Source organism: Prosopis cineraria, unplaced genomic scaffold, assembly GCF_029017545.1.
Source record: "Prosopis cineraria cultivar Desert tree isolate PC_DT_omini unplaced genomic scaffold, ASM2901754v1 PC13, whole genome shotgun sequence".
In the NCBI taxonomy this organism is placed as follows: domain Eukaryota; kingdom Viridiplantae; phylum Streptophyta; class Magnoliopsida; order Fabales; family Fabaceae; genus Prosopis; species Prosopis cineraria.
The window spans coordinates 9,228,241-9,250,503 of record NW_026555344.1 but is presented as its reverse complement, the minus strand read 5'-3'; the positions used below and the strand labels follow the sequence as shown (position 1 = coordinate 9,250,503).

The following is a 22,263-nucleotide window of genomic DNA, read 5'->3' as shown; positions in this document are numbered from 1 at the left end:
AAATTAATTTGGCTCCTATTATTATGGTAGATTTTTTTTTTACTATAATAAAGTCTAATTTCATATTGTACCATGCAAGTGTTTAAAAGGTTAAGTTTTAAGATATCATTTTATTTGTTTTACTCTCTCTCTCTCTGTCTGTGTGTGTGTGTGTGTGTGTGTGTGTGTGTGTGTGTGTGTGTGTGTGTGTGTGTGTGTGTGTGTGTGTGTGTGTGTGAGAGAGAGAGTGAGAGAGAGAGAGAGAGAGAGAGAGAGAGAGAGAGAGAGAGAGAGAGAGAGAGAGAGAGGGGGGGGGGGAGGGACCATTGGGTCCTCCTATGGTATATACTCTCGTCCTCCTATGGTGTATACTCCCTCCATATTATAAAATACTTTTGAAGGAGTTTTTTTGTCTCAAAATATAAGACATTTTGGATAGATTAATGTTTTATTAAATGTATCAAATTCAACATTACCCTTTCTCTCTTTATAATTAATTTTCATTCCTTCTTTTTTCAATGCGGTTTATTGATATGTGAGATTTTGTCTAAAAGTATCTTATAATTTAAGACAGAAGGAGTAGTATTTAGGGACAATGATATTGAAGTCCAACAAAAAAAATTAATTACTATAAGGTCCATTGACAACTAAACTAAACTGCACCTGTCAATATAATTTAATTCAGTTGTCAATGAATCTTGCAGTAATTAATTTTCTTGTGTGGAATTTAATTGTAATTCTCCCTAGTATTTATTTAAATTTAATTTCTGAGCTAATGTTAAGCATGATATTTGTGAGTTGCGGTAAGTTATATCTTTTATATTTATTATTTATAAATAATACAAATTCTTATAATTTTAGAGATGTCATTTTTTTATTAGTTAAAATAAATAAATAATTTAATTTAATAATTACGTTGCTAATAATTAATATATTTTAAAAATCATTGCTTCTAATTGCCTTTTTCTTGTTAATAATTGCTCATGAGTTAGCCAATAAGGGTAATTCTAATGAGTAATTAAACTAATAATTATTGATAAGGTACTGAAAATTGAACCTTCATTGGATTGATCAAGGCACTTGCATAGGAATCAATGATTAAAATTGTTGTTGAATTATGATCAAACTCATAATAAACAAAACATTTTATCAAACCTGTCTGGAAACTGATTTAATAATTTATTGATTTAATCAGATAGATTAACCCAAATTTCCAAAATTACTTACCAGTTTCCATGCCAAAAAATGAAAAAAGGAAAGAACAAAAATCACTTAAGTTTCGAATTTTGATCAAGAGAGCCTTGCATGACAAGCAAACTATAAAAGTTCAGGTACGGAGAAAAATACTCGGAATTCACACCTTATGTTATGGCCCTCTTCTGTAAAACCAATATGGCTTTTTCATTATGGATGAAAAATGCGTCGATTTATCATAATTCATAAAAAAAAACCTAAAAATGATGATTGGATGAAATTATATCATTTGAACATCCTTTTTGATATGATAACAAAATTATAAAAATTGTATCGAAAATATTCGGTTGAATTGATTAGGGGTTGAATTGGTTTATTTTAAAATTTTGGATTTGTATTTTGAAATATACAATCAGGTTAAACAAGTATTTTAAAACATGGGTTGATAGAATAAAAAAAAAACTATAAAAATTGTGTCATATTTTCTCTCATTGATAAAACTATAAAATTAATTCATGCAAATCATTTAATAATTATTATTGATTATTGATATTCCTCAAATATGTTCGATTTATTCAGGAAAACAAACAAATATATTCGATTTAAAAATTACAAGGAATTTTTTTTTGGATAAATTACAACGGAATTTCAATGTCACAATTGAGCAGTTTTCATTCCTGCAAGTAAAGCAACCAATAGCTCAATAAATTTTCTTAATAAACCAACTTTATGAAGTTACTGTCATTATGTTATCATATATTTCCATCTGATTTTTTTATTAAGAAAGGAAAAAAAAAAAGCAAAAAAAGAATGAGAAGCAGAGACGAGATGAGGAAACAGTTGGAAAAGCCACGTATGAGACTGGTGGACCCCAATATGTGGGAGTAAGGAGAAAGAGGATCGATCCACAGAGTCACCGAGACAAGGGTTTGTCACACACACACACAACCCACTCTCTCTCTCTCTCTCTCTCTCTCTCTGACATAAATCTCTCTCACGCCTCCTTCTTTTCTCTTCCTATTCATTATTCAATATTCCAACAATCCCCACGCCTCCCCTCACGCCAATTTCCTCCTCCTCCTCCTCCTCCATCACCTTCTTCTTATCCTTCCTCGCCACTACGATCTTCTCTTCACATGTGCGACGACGGTTGGGTCAACGTCGCCATGTCTGACGACTCCCTCGTTGTCGACATGCTTCTGCGCCTCCAACAAGCTCCGCCGCCTCCTAAGAAGTCCGCTCCCTGTCTTCAACTTCACTGGACCGTACGTCAGCGCCGTTCTAGGTCCGCTCCTAGACACGTTGGTGCCTCCGCCCACAAGAAACGTGAGCCGACCAGAGCCAGTCCTACCACGCCTCTCTCCTGGAGCGGTGCCACCTCTGCCAGCGGTGGAGGCGCCGCTGACGGATCTGAAGGGTCCAGCCGACCGACGAAACCCCTGAAAACCTCAAGATCTAAGGTTCGCTGCTTCTCTTCTTCTGTTTTTTTTTTTTCCTTTTCTTGTTTTATTTGCTCTCAGGCTCTTTCGCTGGTGGCCGTTAGCCGGCCGCGTGTCTGATGCATTCGGCTAGTGTGTCGCGTGACTTCATTGAGCGGCGAGTGCACGACTCGGTAACTCTGTGTTTGTAAGTTCTGTCAGATTATATCTCAATTGACGAAAATGCCCTTGATGAACTGCGGTTTTTACCGCGACTAGATAGCCGTGACTCCAAGTGCCCTCCGGGAAATGGGGCATCAGCCACACCTGGTCTCTCTGTTTTTATATTTTTTTTTTGCCCTTTTCCGTTCCTTTATTTTCAATTGTTCTGGTGTGGATTTATAATCCAGCTTCCACGTGTTCGAAAATCCCCCGTGACAGCTCAGTCACTTCACTTGCCGGAACCTTACTGCTCCGATCAACATCGCCGCCGTTGTATCTTTTCCCTTTCCCAAAATTTATTCACCCTGATGCCCTTTCTAAAGGCATAGCTTGACTTTTCTTTCTTTCAATATATATTATACATAGAGAGAAAAATATTCTGTTCCTATTAAATTAAAATCATTATTAAAAATTTCAGAGAAAATGGGTGACTTTCATTCAACGCATGGAGTCAGACGGTTCAATGACTCTTATCTCCTTTTCTCGCCACTTTTACGCGCCGTGTCACGCCTGGTCCTCAAATGACGATAACACCCTTCTATCGAAGGGCATTTTCGTCTCTTCGATAATTGTCGAATCCAAAAAAGCCGTCCATGTAGGTTTCCAAACCGAAACTCCCTCGGATAGTCGCATACACCGTACCAACTTAACTGACTCTGACGCGCTCATTCCCATTAAGCGCGGCGAGGGGTGTTTGAGTAAAACCACGCGTCGAGCTTTTTTTTTTTTTTTTGGTGGCGTGTTCTCGTGGCAAATGGGTCTGCGTGAAGTTGGGTGTGTTGTTGGTAGTGGTTGTGCACTCTTAGTTTTAGGGCATTCGCAATCGCAATGCTTCGGAAGGACGAAGGATGGGGCAATGATTCGGTGTGATCTTGCACAGTATGGGGAGCTAGTTACCTGCGGACGCATGTTGGTTCCTTTTCGTTTCATTCCCCGTCTACGTCGTCGTTTTACTCGGGAAAGTAAAACTAAAAGACAAGTGTGAAGTGTCTGTCAGTGAAGTAGTCTCTGCATGACAGCTTGATCGCAACCCTTGGGTTTCGTGGGGAACATGACAACGTTAAATATTTAGAGGCTGCTTTGGGGCGGAAAGTCAAACACAGGGAAAGTTTTTAATTGGGGAGACTGTAATTCTTTAGAATGACAGGCTGTTATTCTGGCCCGTTTATGTTTTTGTAGGGCCCATCAGGTCAGAAATCAAAATATGTTCTTTAGCCATCTGGGATTGAAAGGAAGTGCGGTGTGGTCTAACTCTAACCCAGAGAAATGAAGCTGCCCTTGTTTTGGGCCCTTAGAGACCAAAACACAGCGTACAGAGGGAAAAAGAAGGAGAAAAAGGGGTTCTTATCTCTATTTCAAGCATATGGTCGGTAAGAGCCATTTGATTGGGGTAGTTCCCCAAGTGGGCACCACTTTGTTACCAAATTGATGGCATGAAGCTACTTAAGCTGGCTCTTTGGTGATTGGTGTGTACTAATCTAAAGCATCGCTATCAATCACCCTCTTAATTAGGATGGAAGACACGCATCACATATTGATTTCTTCTTTGGATAGCATCTATCTAACTCATCATGATCTCCGGAGAATCCTCTTTCTCTTAAGATCTGTCTAACTCATCATGCTTTTAATAACTATTCACGAGCAATGGGTGCCGCTAGAGCAGGTCATAGGTGTATATTTTAAAACATGACTTCAATCTTGTGACGAGTGAGTCGGTGCTAGTCTAGTGGGTTTTACTTACATCGCAGTGCAAGGAACACAATGGACTGGTAGAATTGAATATAGTACATTACTGAAAAATGTAGTACATCAATTACCGTGTTACGCAGAAAGATGCGTTTTGAATGGTGGAGTTATTCTCCTTTGTTCACTCCCACCAACTCCAAGCACGGAAATTGAAAATTTTAAAACTCATTATGTTTTAAAATTTAATAAGTTATTAACTTTGCCTTTAACATATACACGCTTTAGCAACATATTTTTTATTTTCAACATTCAAAAGAAGGTAAAAGGAGAAATTTGTGTTGAAAATTGAATGAGGTGACTTATAAATAGGATGAAAAAATTCTTTTCTTTCTACTCTATAAATAGGATCTGATGAGTATTATCTATTTCTTGTTTGCGATCAGTTTAGCACTTTTATATGGCCCTTTAGTGAAGAATTTGTTGATTCCACATTGCAATCTCCTACTTAGGGTGTTCCCTTCCATTCCTATCATCTTCAGATTATTTTTGGCTATCGGGTTTTCAATCTTCTGGACTGATTCACGATTGTGTGCCTTATTTTTATTGAAAGCGAATGTGTTAATATTTGTTGTCGCATTCTTTAAATGCATATAAATATTGCCCACTTTGATATAATTAATTAATGCCTTGCAGGTTGCTAATCCGAGTGAAACAACTACGACCAAGAAATGTAGAAGAAAAAAGGTAAAGCGTGGACGTTTTGAAGCTTTTGTTTTCGTCTTCTGGTTATCAAAGACTTTGATGCGAGTAACTTTTCAAGAACCCGAGGCTGAGTTTAAAGCAGCTTACGTGATATTTTGGGGGATACATAAAATGAGTTTAGTATGGGTCAAGGATAGGATGATGTTGCTTAAATTCCCTTTTTGATTTTTTGGGAATGCGTTGCTTAAACTCCCTTTGATACGATGGACCAATGTGGAAAATCTAATATTGGAAAGAGAAGGAAATGATGAGTGGTGACTTAGTGATTTCAAATCTTGAGAGCCAGCCGTGAATTTCTTCAAATTTATGGAATTTACATCGTCTGCTCACTTTGTAATTGAATAGACTTCTTTGTCAATGGTGGCCGTCTCGCCTACGTTAAACTTATGACTCAATGTGTTGGTGTCTTGCTAAGAGAAATCTACTGAGGTAGTAATTTTTTGCAGCTTGACCTGTTCTGTTGCTGGTTCTCAGCAGAAGTCATTAGAATAAAGCTTAGTTGAACTATAACATCATATTTAGTGAACTAGTGAGGGAGCTTGTATTTGCCTTTTTCACTGCCTTTCCTAATCTTAAGGTGAAACCCTCCCTTAACATGTCCGTTAATATGTTGCAATGGTTTGTGCTGTTTTGGCTACCTGCTTGCATATGTTAATGTTGTAAACTTTGTGTTTGCAGACATTAGCTGAACTAAAAGAGGAGGAGAGTGTGCTGTTAAAGGAAATGAGAAATCTGAAAAGTGTATGTCCTGTGATTGCTTTTTGGCTAATCGTTCTTGAGTCCTTGATTCTTCTGATTGGAGCTAGATCTCATGTTTGTTAATTGTTACTGTGGTGACTTTTGAACAGGAACTGGCAGCCCTGCGTCTCACTCTAGAGAACCACAGAGCAACAAATGAAAGGCTAAAGAAAATGAAGGTGACATTCCTGTTCTTGTTCTTTATTGCCATCTGTGTGACTTGAAACTTGATGATTTTCTGATAGATGTATCAGAATCTACTTACTTCCGAATCTTGGTTTCAACAGGTTGACATGGAGTCAAGACAGAACTTGAAAGCTGCTACAACAACCCCAGTGAGATCCGACAAAGCCATGGTCAACCAACCTCAGCTTGAGGACACACAGTCTCATCCTTCTCATTTAATATCACCAGGTGTTCCACGAGTTGTTGCTGACAATAACGCTCCGTCTGTGCCTTCAGCAAATGATGAATCTTGCAAGCCTCAGGAGATTGACAAACAAGAAGCTTCCTTCTTGCTGCCTGATCTAAACCTGCCCATGGACGAGGATCTAAGCCCCATTTTTTCCACTCATGGCTTAAGCTAATAAAGAAACTGACGTGCACGGAGTTAGACCAAGATCATTTCTTGTAGGTTGTGCTAATGCTCTTGTAGGTGCAGTATTTGATCACTTTCGTCAGTTAGTTTTTTAGTACGAGGAAATATGTTGTTTCGATTTAGCAAGGTACCGTGGGTAGCTTAGAGATTGCTAACATCATTGTTCCATAACTTCAATTCTTTATTTTTCTTTTTTATTCCCCGTCCCTTCCCAGGATTCTGCCTGCGTTGTGCTAATGGGCGACCTCGGATCCCTCTTGTCCGACACAGAATTATATACGCATAAATGTAAATCGCATGTTTAGATAATTCAACAGTTTTGGTTCTCTTTTTGCCTCCTCATTTTCCAACATCCGCTTCAACGACGGTTTTTTTTTTTTTAACCCAAGTCTACTGTATATTGCACTCGGAATACAAAAATTGAAAATTGGCAACGATGTAGCAACTTTTTGGGACTAGGATAAATTTTGGGCCTTGCATAAACTTTTTGGGCCTTTGGGCTTCAAGGTATTACCTGTGGACACAGTAGGCTGCGATTTTGGGCTGTTGACCTCTCATCATGTAGATTAGTGTAATTGGTTTTCACTTGTCGGTTACTCAGTAACTATTCTTGGTCTTGCATCTGTATTGTATTTCTAGCAAAAAGTAGTGAAGATTTGAAAACTTTTGGGATTCTTCTATGGGAAGCAATCCTGTTTGAGACAAGATCTGGTATTAAATATGAATATTTTTTTTAATAAAAATTTAAATTTTGGTTTGTCACATTGTGAAGAATTTTTTTTTTAATTAAACGCAGCCACTTTTGGTGAATTTTGGGAAACTTTTGACATTCAACTTGAAATTTTATAAATTGTTCAATTTTTTTAATCAAAACAAAAGTTATGAGAAAAGAAAACTCATTTTTTATTTGGGGATTACAAGCCTTTTGGTGTAAAAAGTGTATTTAAAAAGGAAATAAAAAATACACTTAAAAAGAAATTGAGACAGGAGTATTTTTTATTTTCTTTCTAGAAACACTTTTTTGTTATATAATTATCTATTATTCGTGGGTGATAAGATCACATTAGTAGCAAAATACTTTATCAATGTGAAGCCATTTGGGTCAAACTGTCCGAGAAGTCTTGAATGCTTTTCAAGTCAATTTAAATTGAGAGAAAACATTAGGTGAAAATTTAAAATTCAGGTGACTGCATAGAAAAGAAGCATTATTTTTTTCGTAAGACCTTTATAATTAATTTCTGTCCTGAAGACTTGTGGTCTAAACTCTAAAGGATTTATCATGTTAAAATATATAAGAAATTTCTTAAGGGATTAGATATTAACAAATGTAAGGTATTTTTAATGATTTAAGGTGTAATTAATGTGTTTTTTTTTTCAAAAGTACACATGATAAATAAATTACTTTATATTTATTTTAAAATATACTCCCAATATTAAAAATATAAGGTATTTTTAATCGAATCTCACCTCCAATAAAGTATGTACATATTTTTTAACTAACCTTATTTTTCTATATTTACTCCTATTAAACATTCTACAATAAATATAAAGTCATTATCAATAAAAGTATTTAGAAAAAGCAATAATTATATCTTAAAAAAATAAAAATATCTCATATTTTTAAACGAAGAGAGTAATACATGCATATAACAAAATCTTGAGATTATGTTAATATTTTTCCCTATACATTTTTTTTAAGCAGATTTTGAAGTCGAAGGAAATGGTCTTCACAAGAGGAAAGGAGAAGTAGGAGTTGTTTGGGATGATTATGGGATTTGCTTTTTTGAGGATTGAGTGGACAAACAAGAAGATCCGCTGTATCCGGGATCATCGTTGTTCCTTAATGGTCAAACACTGCATCCAATCACTCTTTATTTATTCCATTTATTTTTTTTTTAATGCTCTCCCTCACCACCGAATCAAGAGGATTGCCGATTTGCTGGCTAAACAAAAATGTTTCACCTGTTTATTTTTTTTTAATTATGCACATGTGTCTTTTGTCGAACAAACATTCAAATCTAGTTAATTAATTAATTCATAAATATCTTCATTGAGTTAGTTATTTGTTTTTATTGGGCTAAAAGTTAGTCATTTGTTATTAACGTGTCAAAACTTTACGATTTTTTTTACAAAATATCCGTAAGTTAATTTCGTTAAGCATATATTTCATAGTGAAAAAAAAATGTAATAAATAGATAGAGCCATAGAGGTACTTCCTCCATGATAATAGAAAAGATTTTTTTAACTATTCATAAATTACATCATTAAATTTTTGACATATTAGATGTCCTTGAAAGGACAAAATTTTTTATCATATATTTATTTTGCCTTACTTTATGTTAGTGAGAGAAATTATAATATATTATTACAGTATATATATTTAATGAAAATGAAGTTGAGAACTTATTAAACTTTTATATAAATTAAATTAGTTTTATTTTTTTAATTTCAATAAAACATATTAAAAAAGGCTTATAAATAAGATTAGAAGAGTATTTCCTCAAGTCCAAAATATAAGCATTTTGTTATAACTAATCTTGATCCAAAACATAAGCATCTTAGCATTTGTAAAAAAAATATTTTGTAATTTTATCTTTTATATTTACTAATCTAGATTATTGTGTCTATTAATTTATGACATTTTTTAACTAATCATAAATCAAAACGAATTATCCATAAAGACAAAACTGAAAGTTTAAGTGAACTTCTTATGCGATTTGAAATAAAATTAAATTTTCTTAATATTAATAGTATCCAAAGGTGGCAAATTGCTTATAATTGGGCAATGTATTTTTTTACTAGCAGCACAAGGATTTTGAATTGGGAGAATTTTATTAAAATACCATATATGTGATATAATTATAAATGAGGCACAAATAAATCTAAACATTCACGGTAGAATTTAGGCTTGAACTAGAATTAAAGTGTAAGGCAAAATAATTAAAATAACCTTCTTGAGCTAAAATTTTTACTTTATACATTAATTCTCCATAATTACTTGTTAAAATCTTTACTTGTACATGTAACTAACATTTACTTGATAACTTGTTAACTTAATTAACGTACTTGTTAAACACACAATGTGTAACACCTCTATTTTTGGTTTTCAAATTTAAGTAACAAAAACTATGATTTTCTAAATAAATTGAAATTTTAAGGTAATTTAATTTATATTTTATGAGGTATAAAGAGATATAGGTTTATGATTTAAATAAATAAAATATGAAACTAGGAAAAATCTTGATCAAGATTAATTGAACTTACTTATGTTCTTAAAACATCAAATTATTATTTTATGAAAACGGAAGCATAGAATTAAAGGTAATAAATATTTATTAGCATTGATCGACTTAAATCAAATTATTGCGTGGTTGCTAGAATCTATCATGCAAATATTTGAGTAAAAAAATTTATTTGATAGGGCTCATATATTTTGAATAAGGATTATATATAAATATATAAAATTGTTTCTCAAAAATTACAATCATATAAATATTAAAGAAATTGTGTTTAGTAAAATACACTAATAGACTTTATAAATTATATAATATAAATGTGTTTGTAGAGATTTTATAAATTATTGATTATTGAAAAGAAAAGAAGGAAGAAGATATAAATTTTAAAAAGAGGATAACGGATAATGACACCAAGACCACTAAATTATTTTATTATTTTCAATCCCATTTCTTCTTGTGTGTGCATCACTTCTTTCTTTTTCTTCTTCTTGCAGTGAGAAATCGAGATGGAGAGTGAGAAAAATTTTAAAAATAGGACTAATAAGATATTTTGGATATGATCTTAAGTTTTTTAAAATTGTATAAATGTTCTAAATATTTTTTTAATTATATACCTTCTTTGATATTTGATTTCCTCATGATGGAAAAGCTAAGATTTGAAAGATTTTGACATTTTGGAAATTTTTATTGATTATTTAATTTTTAATGAAGTTAATGATGTTGAAATGATAGTTGCATGATTTTGATTATGCCCAAATAATTGATTTGAGAAATTAAAGTTAGGATTTAGTGGGAAAATTTGTGATTGATGATTTTGGGAGTCATACTTTTCAAATTTCATGGTTTATGTAATTAAATGATTAATTTTGAGTTTTATGATTGAATGTGAATATTAGCAATTTTTGTAAGTATTATAAATTTTAAAACTTTGATATTATAATATTAGTGATTTTTGGCAGTCGTATCACATGAATTTAGAATTCTCTATTCTTCTCTCTAAATGAACTCCCATCTTATATAATCACATGACTAACATGCTCAGAACACCACATGAACATTTCTCAATAATCGTATTCTTGCATGCAAATGCTTAAACCCCGTACACATGGCAAGCAATTTCATAATGCATCTCCTCATCACTTACGTTAACAAGATAAACTCTCAAAGCATCCTATCAAATTACAAAATAATTCATAACTCTTTTTCATTATGACATTCCACATGCCTCTAGTAACTTCACACAATTATACTCAAATGCATTAATCATATTCTTATCCAAATCAAGTTAATTTTATTAAAAATTCACTTAAATTATCAATTTCATGCCATACTTGCATTTTGCACATAATCAAGAGTACACTCATATTTTTCAAAGCAATTTACAAATATCTACAACCAATTAAACAAGAAAAAGTATAAACTAAATTTTTTCTAGTTGTTTTAAACCTTTGAGTGATCATAGGTTTTTCTCCTCAATATTAAACAATTTTTTAAGTTTTTCAAAACTTGAATGGTCATGGAAATGATTAATATATAATTAATCATACCAATAATAATTAATAACTTTGTCAACCTAATCTCAACTTTCTTTTTCAACACTTTAAATACCTAAAATTTCAATCTCTTACATTTTATCCATTCAATTTATTAACTCCCATTGTCTTCAACTATCATCATTAAACTCTCTACTTATCATTAATGGCAATAAATAACCTCCAAAAAACCTCATGAATGGCCAATTTCCCTTCAACTATAAAAAATGAGTAAAACTATAAAACCTAGGTTTAACTAACTTAAAAAACTCTCATTAATTTTATTTAAGTTAATGAGTTTAAACTCATAACTCCTATAGTCTGAAAATCACTTCCCAAAGCAAACTCTAACTCAAAAAAAAAATCACAAAAGTGGAAAAGGAAGGAAGGAGGAAGCTTATGAGACACACCTTTAGTATTTGATAGCTTCAAAATGATTTTAAAACCACAAAGCTCCCAGACTCAGTACAGTTCAACTCATGCTATTTGTGTTTCCTTCACTCCTCTCATATATTTTTTGAACTGACGTACCCTATATTTCTATAGAATTTTGACCATGTACCACGATGTACACAGCATGTGTTGTAGTGAATGGTATAGAGATGACCTTCCTATTTAATGCTATGCATCTCAATGTGTGTAGCAGATATTGCGAAGGATGATGTAACAAAGGGCATTTTAAGTTTTCTTTCCCTTTTAGAGATCAACTTCACTTTGGACCCAATCCTTAAGTTGCAACACACCCTAATATGTCTACTAGTTCTCTCTCTACCATCCTTTAACCATAAATCACTTTAATTTACTTAATTACCCTTATCTAGTTTAATTAATTAGGGTTAAATTTTTAAGATGTTATACCAGATAGATGCTCTATTTAATTCCAGTGCCATTTACTCTTTTATATATGATACTTACGCTGATTATAACATCCTAGAAATTTGAACTTGATTAGCTATACTTAATTAGGGTAATTAAGTTTATTAATGTGGTGTGTGGCTAGAAAGGTCTAATAAGCATATTTAGTTATGGTTTTAGATTTAGATTTAGGTTTGAAGTAAAGAGGACTACTCGAATATCAAAAGGGTGAGAAAAGTTGGAAAGAAAACCTTTATGCCATATGCCACGGTGTGTAGCATGTCCGCGGTGGTGCACAAAGGGCAACTAATGAAGGATAGGCCTCTGTATGCCATGCGCTAAATTTTTACTTAAACCAGCTCATGTTATGCAAAAAATCAAAAGAGAGGAGAAGGAGAAAATGAGAGTATGCCACTTGCTCTATTAGGGCATAAATTTAAAGACTATTTGAGACATTTTAGAGCTTCTAATCAACCAAGGTAAGTCTCATGTAGCCTCTACTTCCTTCCTATCTCTATTTCTTAAATATTTAAAGTTAAGATTTGGGTTAGAGTTGTGATTTTTGATCCATATGAGCTTTAGGTCCAAATTCATTGATTTAGATAGAGTTAATGAGAATTGTTTAAATCATTTAAACCTAATATTAAAGGTGTTGTTAGTTGTTGGTCGGTGAAGACCATTAATATCCAAAAATTTACATTTCTAAGGGTTGTTGGGAGTGTTTAATGATTATTAATGGTGATTGTTGACTATTAATAACCATATGGGTTATTGAAACCTAATAAACCCCTTAGGTATAATTGAGGATGAAATTATAACTTTGATAAAGAGAGAATGTGGAGTTAGAATGTTAAAATTTGCATCAAAAAGGAATATTAATGAATGTCTTTATGATTGGTTGTAGATTATCTAATTTTGGCACCATTCAAGCTATTTGAAAAGCTTGAGAATTTGTGTTTTCAAATGTTTAAGGTAACTAGAAAAAAACCTTGTTTGTATAGTTGTATGTTAATTATTTATTAGTTGAACTAAATCATTTGAAAATTTATTTGGGTGCTTGAGGACCTATTGATGCAAATGTTAGCAAAGTGATGAATTATGGTATGAATTTATATGGGATTATTGAGGATAATATGCATGAAAACATATGTTACCAATGATAATGAATAAATACACGTATTTATGAAAATGAATAACTTATGATATTAGACATACGGAGTTATGTGTTGTATAATGGAGAAAATATGGTTTTGGGTAAGATATGACATGATTGTTAGTAGAATTACATAATATGTGTTAATACTTGCATGTCATGATCATTTGGTGACAATTCGCTTATAAGGAGAGGAGTATATTGGTAAATTCACATGGCAATGGTTGCTTACCATTAGAATCAGAGACTTGCCTTGGCATTGATCGTTAGAATCAAGAGGTAGTCATTGTTTCATAGTTGACTCAGGACCGTCTAGGACTCAAACCTAACTAGTTTTCACTAGTTCATGAAGAAGTTAGATTAGGCATACGACACTTTATGGTTGTTAGTATTGAAGAAAACTACTGAATACAAATGAGTGAGTTAACTTTAACCTGATAGCTTTTCACAAGTATAAGGATGGGTTAGTTTGAGTTATGGATGTAGCCACTTAATAGTTACCAGTTTCATATCGGAGGTATTAAAATGATATAAGGTTGGCATTGATCATACATTTATAGTTTCAGCCACATAGTTGTTATTATTGTGGTTTGGCATATTCTAAGTGAGGGCACATGATTGTTATTTTTGCAACCTGTGATGTGTATAATTGAGATATATCTGATGATATGTGTTGCATGCCAAGTCATATATTTGTTAGTTTTTATGGCTAAAGCTATATTTGATATATGTGAATATGATAATTGAGTTTATTGACATTTACATTCATAATTAATTGACATGCAACTATATAAGTTAGGTTGACATTGGTTACTGAATGATTATACTCACCCCTTATTCTTTAATATTACAGGACCTAACTCATCAAATCAGGGTTGGGGAAAACAACTGGAGGCTTAGGGTCTTGTATTTTAATTGTTAATTTGCTAACTAGAACTATATACAATTCTTTTATCTACTTGCATCATAGTTGAGAATATCTTGAGTATTTTGTGTCTTAAATTATTGTTATGTGATTATAAAGCTTAAAAAGGTTGAAATACTAGTGCAAATAGAATATAATGTAATTGGTTTGATTTGAATGAATATTTGATGGATATATACAAATTTGTGTTCCCTTTTTATTTTGTGAATCAAGGGATTGAGTGTTGAATTTATGATATATATGTATTGGATTGATTATGGTGTGTTGCACGAATTCAAAATAGTCCATTAAGTACGGTCTAAGAATTGGTGTAAGCTTTTGGCACATATATGTTGTGATTTGAACCCCTATTTGTGAGTTATTGTGAAAAAGGAGTGAATTCTATAAAAGGTGTTCAACTTTTGATAGAAAAATAATTTATTTATGAAACTTATGCCATTAGCTATAATTAAGAGAAATTTTTTTTGTAAACACCTAAATCACTTTAATCGAACATCAAATAGAGTTTTGGGATGTATCAAAATTTCGTCCCCTATGCTATCATTTGATAGCAAAATGCTGTTAAATTTGCGCAATGTGTTGTAGCGCATGGCATAAAGGCAACACGTTGCGGCATATCTGTAGTAAGAATTGAAAGATGCACCATGGCTTTTCCTCTCTGTACCATGTGCCATTATGGATTGCACAAAATAGTAATTGATAACAACAGCGATGAACTTCTGTAATGTCCTATTTCTTTGTCCGACCTTTAAATGAGGTAATTTATGTGTTTATAGAAAGCTCTTTTAGAGCTCTAGCTAATGACATTAATTTTACTCACAAAATATTTCTTAATTAATATTTAGACACCTATTTGTAAACTCACTCTTTTTTACTTTTAAAACCCAACTAGGGTGTTTAATTCCATAACCAAGTACCAAAAGCTCGCAACTATCCCAAAACCATACTTAATAGACTAGATATGACTTGAGCAATACACCATAACATTTACTATACTTACATATCACATTTTCAATACTCAACCCTCTAATCTAAAAAATAATAGGGGAGTCAATTTCATATAAATAATCATAACCATGCATTTAAGTTTATCTTTACTTGAACTAGTATTTTGAATCTCTCTAAATATGCACATATATAGCACATACAACTTAGAGTCAAAAATACAATTTCCAACATCAACAGCAAATACTACAAGTAAGTCAAAAGAATGTGCACTCTTAGTTGGCAATTTCATTCAAAATATACACATAAATATATACTAGAGGCTTATGGTTAGGATTGATAGATCCTAAGCCTCTGGTGCCTTTTTTTAGTCTTGGCTCGAGCCAGCTGTTGTACATATTACAAAAATAAAGGTGAGTACAATTAGTTAGCAATTAAGGTATATCTAGCCTATATAAATGCAAGTTAATCAATTATAATAATGCAAGTGGCATTTACAAATAACATATGTTCACTTATTTTTAATAACACAATTCATTTAGTCATAATACTAACAATCATATGATATGAACATCACAATATGTAAGTGTCACAATACTAATAATTATGCCCCTTTTATATGATATGCAAGGCCACAATGATAACAACCATATGGCCATGATATGATATGCATGATCAGTATTATTTTTATATCTTCTTGATACCTTTAACATGAAATCATGATATATTTTACTCAATGGGGTTTGTCTATGCGTTTAGACTACCCAAGCCTTCTAATTGTGAGGAGCTATTGAGCCAAGGCTACTACACTCATTTGTGAATAATAGTTTTTCCTAAATCTCATACTATGGAGTATCATACCCTTAAGTTAGCCTCCTCATTGAGTAGGTAGAAAGCAAGTTACGTTCGAGTTCCTTGTTGAATAAGTGACACAATTCTTTATTGAATAAGTGGGATAATATAAATATGAAGGCAAGCCATTGAGCTCTGAATGGTAGCCGTACCATGTGAATTTGAAATCTCTACTTCTCTCCCTAAATAAATTCTTACCTCATATGATCAAGCAATGCAAATCATGCTTGCACATAGCATGCACATTCCTTACTAATCATAACTTTTCATACAATATACAAGCATCATATTTAAGTACAAAATTCCCATATCACTCACGTTGCTTTTCACAACCACAACTTTCTCAAAACAATTTGTATTTTATTTTCCTCTAATTATGTTTGAAGTAAGGTTTGAAGTGTAATTTCACACAATCTAGATCAAGTTCACAGTCAATAATTTAAACATTCAACTTCTCACACACCATATAATCTCTTTATCAGAATTGTCACATACTTGCATTAAATAAATTTACAAGCATCATATGATTTTCAGGCAAGTTCTTGAATACTTATAATTAATTAAATAAGCAAATTCAGAAACTAAATCTCTTTTAGTTATCATAAACCTTGAAAAGTTTAAATGTCTTGCCTCTTAATGCCAATCACTTCCAAAGCTATTCCAAACTTGAATGGTGCCAATTAGTGATTAATGTACGATTAGTAATACTTATATTCATTAATTTCACCATTAATTAATTATGACCCTCAAATCAACACTTTCATCACTCAAAATTTCAATCTCTTTATATTTAAACATACCCATTGAGTTTATTAACTCTATTTAGCTACTATTAACTTCATTAAACTCCAAAACCACAATTAATGGCATTAAAGCTCTATCAACCATTACATTTATTATGGATTTTCAAACATTAATGTCTATCAACCACTAAAAACCCATCAACTCCCTAATCTATAGTTTAAACAACTCAAGAAACTCCTATTAACTTTATCTAAATTAATAGGCTTAAACCCATAACTTTAAAGTCTGAAAATTACTCCCAAACAACAAACCTTAGCCTCAAAATTCTATCAAAAGATAAGAGAAAGGAAGAGAGAAGAATGGAAAACTTATCCTAGGTTGTTGCAAGATCTAAAATATTCTTAAGTCTTCATAAAACCAAATCCTAGTAGAGCCTCAGGGTATTCTTCTCCACCTCTCTCACTCTCGTCCCTCTCCCTCTGTTTATGTGTTTTTTAGACATTTAAAATGCTTTTCTAATATTTAATTCATAGACAATCATGCACATTATAAATCATGACTGTTCATGATTGTCTCTACTTAATAGGGTCTGTCCTTATTGTTTAAAATCGTGGACAATTGTATCTAGTGTAAATCAAAATCATAGATGGTTTTGATCAAAGAGCATACCTACTTCTAGGGGTGCTCAACTAGGATCGGCTATGTTTAAGAAAGGATACAACCATAGACAGTTTTTCACATAGGGAGCACTCTACTTCTAGGGATATTCAACCGTCTGTGATGATCCCCTTCTTTATGACATCCATGGACAGACTTGAACAAAGACCCTATTTCTACCTCAACCCCAATCTCACATTACAATATTCCTAGTCACTTCTTACTTGTTTAATGCCCTTAATAAAATTTTTAAGATATTATACTTTGTATTGGATATACCTATTTAAGCTGGTTGACCTCAAGAAGCAGTTAAAAAAGTTGTTAGAAAAGGGTTTCATCCAACCTAAATGTATCACCTTATGGATTATCGGTCATATTTGTAAAGAAGAAAAATAGTAGTAAGAGACTGTGTATCGATTACTAACAGTTGAATAAGGTGACTATTAAGAACAAGTACTTCTTACCAAGGATAGATCACTTACTGGATCGACTGGCAGAGGCTTTATTTATTTATTTTTTTTAAGATTGACTTGAGGTCAAGGTATCATCAGTTGAAGGTAAGGTTGAAAATGTGCCTAAGACAGCCTTTAGAACAAGATATTGTCACTATGAATTCCTAATGATACCATTTGGGCTTACAAATGCCCTTATGGTCTTTATGGACTACATAAGCCATACTTTCTGCCCTTATTTAGATAAATTTATGGTGATGTTCGTAGATGATAGCCTGATCTACTCCTAAGATATGGAAGAACATGTAAAGCATTCAAGAATCATGTTGTAGATTTTGAAAGAGAATAAGCTATATGCTAAATTGAGTAAGTGTGAATTTTGGTTAAGGAGGTGAAGTTTTTTGGGTCATATAGTGTCAACAAAGGATATAAAAGTGGACCCTATAAGGTAGATGCTGTGTTGAAGTGGAAGAGACCAAAATTAGTAATCAAAATCCATAGGTTTTTTTTAGGCTAGCAAGGTATTGTCGTCAATTGATTAAGAGGTTCTCTCAGATTGCTTCCTCTTTAACTAAGTTGATTAAAAAGGATTAGCCTTATGTTTGGAATGATAAATGTGAAATGGCCTTCCAAGAATTTAAGAGGAAGTTGACTTCAGCACCTATACTGATCATCCCTAATCCTTGCACATTATATGTGATGTATACTAATGTGTCACTAAAGAGCTTGGAATGCGTGTTAATGTGAGATTACATAGTTGCAGTGTATGCATTTTGACAGCTAAGATTGCATGAGGAGAAATACACACCTTACATGATATGGAGCTTGTAGCAGTAGTCTTTACCTTAAAGATGTGGCGTTGTTATGTGTTATTCACGATGTAGAGTGACTACAAGAGCCTTAATTAATTGATGGGCAAAAAGGAATTGAATATGAGGCAGAAGAAGTGAATGAAATTCCTTAAGAAATACAATTTTAAGTTAAATTACCATTCCGGCAAAGCTAATATGGTAGCCGACACATTGAACTAGAAGACTGTTCATGTTCCTAAAATGATGGTACATGAATACAAATTGTTCAAAAATTTAATAATAATAATAATAATAATAATAATAATAATAATAATAATAATAATAATAATAATAATAATAATAATAATAATATCTTAAGGTTGGATTTGTTTCAGTTTTGGATAAAAGCATAATAGGGTATCATACATGAAAATCTAATCCCTCCTTCTTGGTAATTAAATCCTTTGGAGAAATTTTTCAGACTAGGAAGAATTTAATTGATTGTTATTATCCATATATATAATAGGGTGCCTTTTATGTCTTTTTTTTATTTGAAAAATTGTTAATGCCATGTCATTAATTCAGGTGACATAATGTTACTTGAATAACGTTGGATTTTTGCAGTTTAGTTCGTAATCTCCAGCAAACTAGTTATGAAACTTAAATTATTAGTTGTAACAATTTTTTAATGTCATGCAAGTACAAAAAATTTGTTTATTGTTTTTAAAATATAAAGACTGCAGTACAAGTGTACAAGGGTATAGAAGAAAATCGAGTACATGGAATATTAAAGTATTAATACGGGAAACATTAGTGGAGAGCAGGGATGATGGAAATGAAATCAATCAATCAATCAGAGGTTTGGTGTGAGAAGGAGGCATAGAGATTTGGTTTGCAAAGAGACGAAGCATCAAACTAAGGCGGATTCCCAGGGCGAGCTGTCTCCCTCTCTGTGCCCTCTCCATCATCATCATCATTCTTTTGCTTTCTCCTTTCACTTCATTTACTCTCTGACACACAATCATCTACCTCTCTTCTTTATGTTTACAGCAGAGTTCATAACCATAACACCTCTCTCTCTCTCTCTCTCTCTCTCTCTCTCTCTCTCTCTCGAGGTAAATGGTAAATTGATCATTAGATCGTAGATTTTAAGTATGGAATGTTAAATTTATTTTTGTTGCAATATTTCTTTTTAAGTTTTAAACATAGTATACCGTTATCTTTATGTTAATGAATTAAAAGATAACAAAAAAATGATCAAAAAATTTTAAACAAAGATTCAAAAATTATAGGTAATTTTTTAACTAATAGTCAAAATTAATATTTATTAATAATAAAAATATATTATATTATTTTAAAATATTTAAAAAAATTATATTAAAAATGAGTTCAAAGTTTCAAAAGTTGCTGAATTTGCAGTTTATTAGGTTTGAGTTTTAACATTTGACTCTTCCATCGTTGACTCTTTCAAGTTTCAACATTTTAGTAGGTTTGCGTTGGTAGTTCACGCGTATGAATTCTACGAGCGTCTTGTTTCTTATCATTTAGGAAGTGACTACACTATTTTTGAATGCTTGAAAATTCACATTTGACTCGAAATAAAAGCAATGTTGAATCCAACAGCAATTTTATGGGGATGAGTTTCTACGATTTTTTCTATAATGGTATCTGATGTGTGTCTATAAATCGTTGTACTAAAATATAAAATAGGATAAAAGATACTCTCTCTAATTAAAAATATTTTTAATCAAAATTTATTTCTTAATAAAGTAATTATTTATTTTTTAACTAACTTTATCTTTTTATATTTATCCATATTAAACACCCTATAATAAATATAAAGTCATTATTAATAAGAGTATTTTTTTTAAAAAAAGATAATAATTACACCTTCAAAAACTAAAAATGTCTTACATTTTGAACATTCAACTCCTCAAAAAATACTTTACATTTTTAAATAAAGGGAGTAAAAGATAGAGCTATAAATTGATATTCTCGTTATATCTTGTACATATATCTTTGATTGAATTGACAATTTTTATAAGGCCCTAAAATACATACCGAAACAATTTGGATCACTTAGATTAATATGATCCTTGTACAAGGGTGATATGTACAAACCAAAAGCTAGACAATGGGTCAAGGACTTAGGGTGCGTTTGGGTATGACTACTTTTACATTCCAAATGTGGTTTTTAGCTTTTGAAATGTGGAATGTTGTTTGGGATATTTTTTTTAGATGGGATGTGCTTTGCAAAATGACTTCCAAATGAGTCTGAAACGAGAAAAATCAAAAGCTCCTCAATGTAGCTTTTGAAACGTGATCTGTGGCAGGGCTGATGTCTAATATTTTAATTCACCATGATACCCTCATATTTTTTATTTCTTCTCGCGCAATCAAGGCTGATTTTCTTTTGTCATTTTGCTGCTCCTCTCATCTCGTTCCTCCGTCGCTCGTCCATCGCTCGTCCGTCGGCCGGCCATCTTTTCTCCAACTCTTCCTTCCTTCCTTCCTTCTCAAGCTCGCTTCTATACCTTGATGCATGCCACTATGGAAGTTCATGTCGTTGCTGATATCGTCGTCACAGTAGCCAAGGTCTCATCGGCGGATGACGGCATTGTCTTCGTTGAGGATGACATTTTTGCGTGGTTATTGATGGGCCACGATAGGTCTAGTGTTGAGTTGCTAAATCTGTTGGAGGACGTGAAAGATACGATGGTGGAACCGGCGAGTAAAATGGGCGGAGTGAGGTTCATCGATGACTCGTATTCTTCGCTTTTAGTTTCAGTCCTCCTCCTCGTACATCACCATAAACAGCAATGAGGAGAGTTGAAGGTCGTCGTTCTCCAATTCGGGCACGTCTGTGATGGCCAGCGTCGACACCAACGAGTTGAGAAGGAAGCTTGTGGGTTCAGTGGAAGTCAGCTGGGTAGGGAGAGAAGCGAATGAACTGACTTTTGAAATAATTTTTATTCGTCTCTTTTCCAGTTCATGCATGCGAAATATTAAATAATTTTTTTATTTTTAATATTTAACATTTTAAAGTTTATGTCATTTTAAATTTATTTCACATTTTTTAAATATTTTTAATATATTAGATTTGTATAATAAAAATTATAAATTATCATAAATTAATGTCCTTTTTGGTCATTGCATATTAAAAAGTACATTTCAAAAGCACAAATTTTATTAATCCAAACAACTTTCAGTTTGCCAAACTGACTTTTGAAAAAATTTATCCAAACACAAATTTCATTACAATAACTGACTTTTACCAAACTGACTTTTACCAAATGAACTTTCATCAAACTGACTTTTGATAAATTGAAAACCAAACACACACTTAGTCTATTAGAGCTTGAACCCGAAAGTCTTGTTCCTCTTAAATGTCTTTTAAAAAACATTAGCTTAATTTTGCTTAAAAAAACATTAGCTTAAATTATTTGATAATATTAGGGCTAGGCCCTTAAGCCTATACTTTTTATTTTTTACAAAATCCAACATAGTTGTAAAATATTCGACTA

General features: G+C 32.3%; 1 protein-coding gene across 1 annotated transcript; it reads left to right on the top strand.

The window, feature by feature from the left end:
• The first annotated feature begins 2,108 nt into the window (after window positions 1–2,108).
• LOC129290233 (uncharacterized) lies at window positions 2,109–6,933 on the top strand. The gene is made up of 5 exons (XM_054926954.1): window positions 2,109–2,633; window positions 5,193–5,243; window positions 5,940–6,002; window positions 6,110–6,178; window positions 6,287–6,933. Exons 1-5 carry the CDS (start codon window positions 2,310–2,312, stop codon window positions 6,584–6,586), a joined length of 807 nt encoding a protein of 268 aa, XP_054782929.1. The 5' UTR covers window positions 2,109–2,309; the 3' UTR covers window positions 6,587–6,933.
• The last annotated feature ends 15,330 nt before the right edge of the window (window positions 6,934–22,263 follow it).

Coding starts and splice junctions, on each gene's coding strand:
- LOC129290233 (XM_054926954.1), top strand. CDS start 2,310: ATGTGCGACGACGGTTGGGTCAACGTCGCCATGTCTGACGACTCCCTC. Junction 2,634..5,192: donor TGAAAACCTCAAGATCTAAG/GTTCGCTGCTTC, acceptor AATGCCTTGCAG/GTTGCTAATCCGAGTGAAAC. Junction 5,244..5,939: donor AGAAATGTAGAAGAAAAAAG/GTAAAGCGTGGA, acceptor TTGTGTTTGCAG/ACATTAGCTGAACTAAAAGA.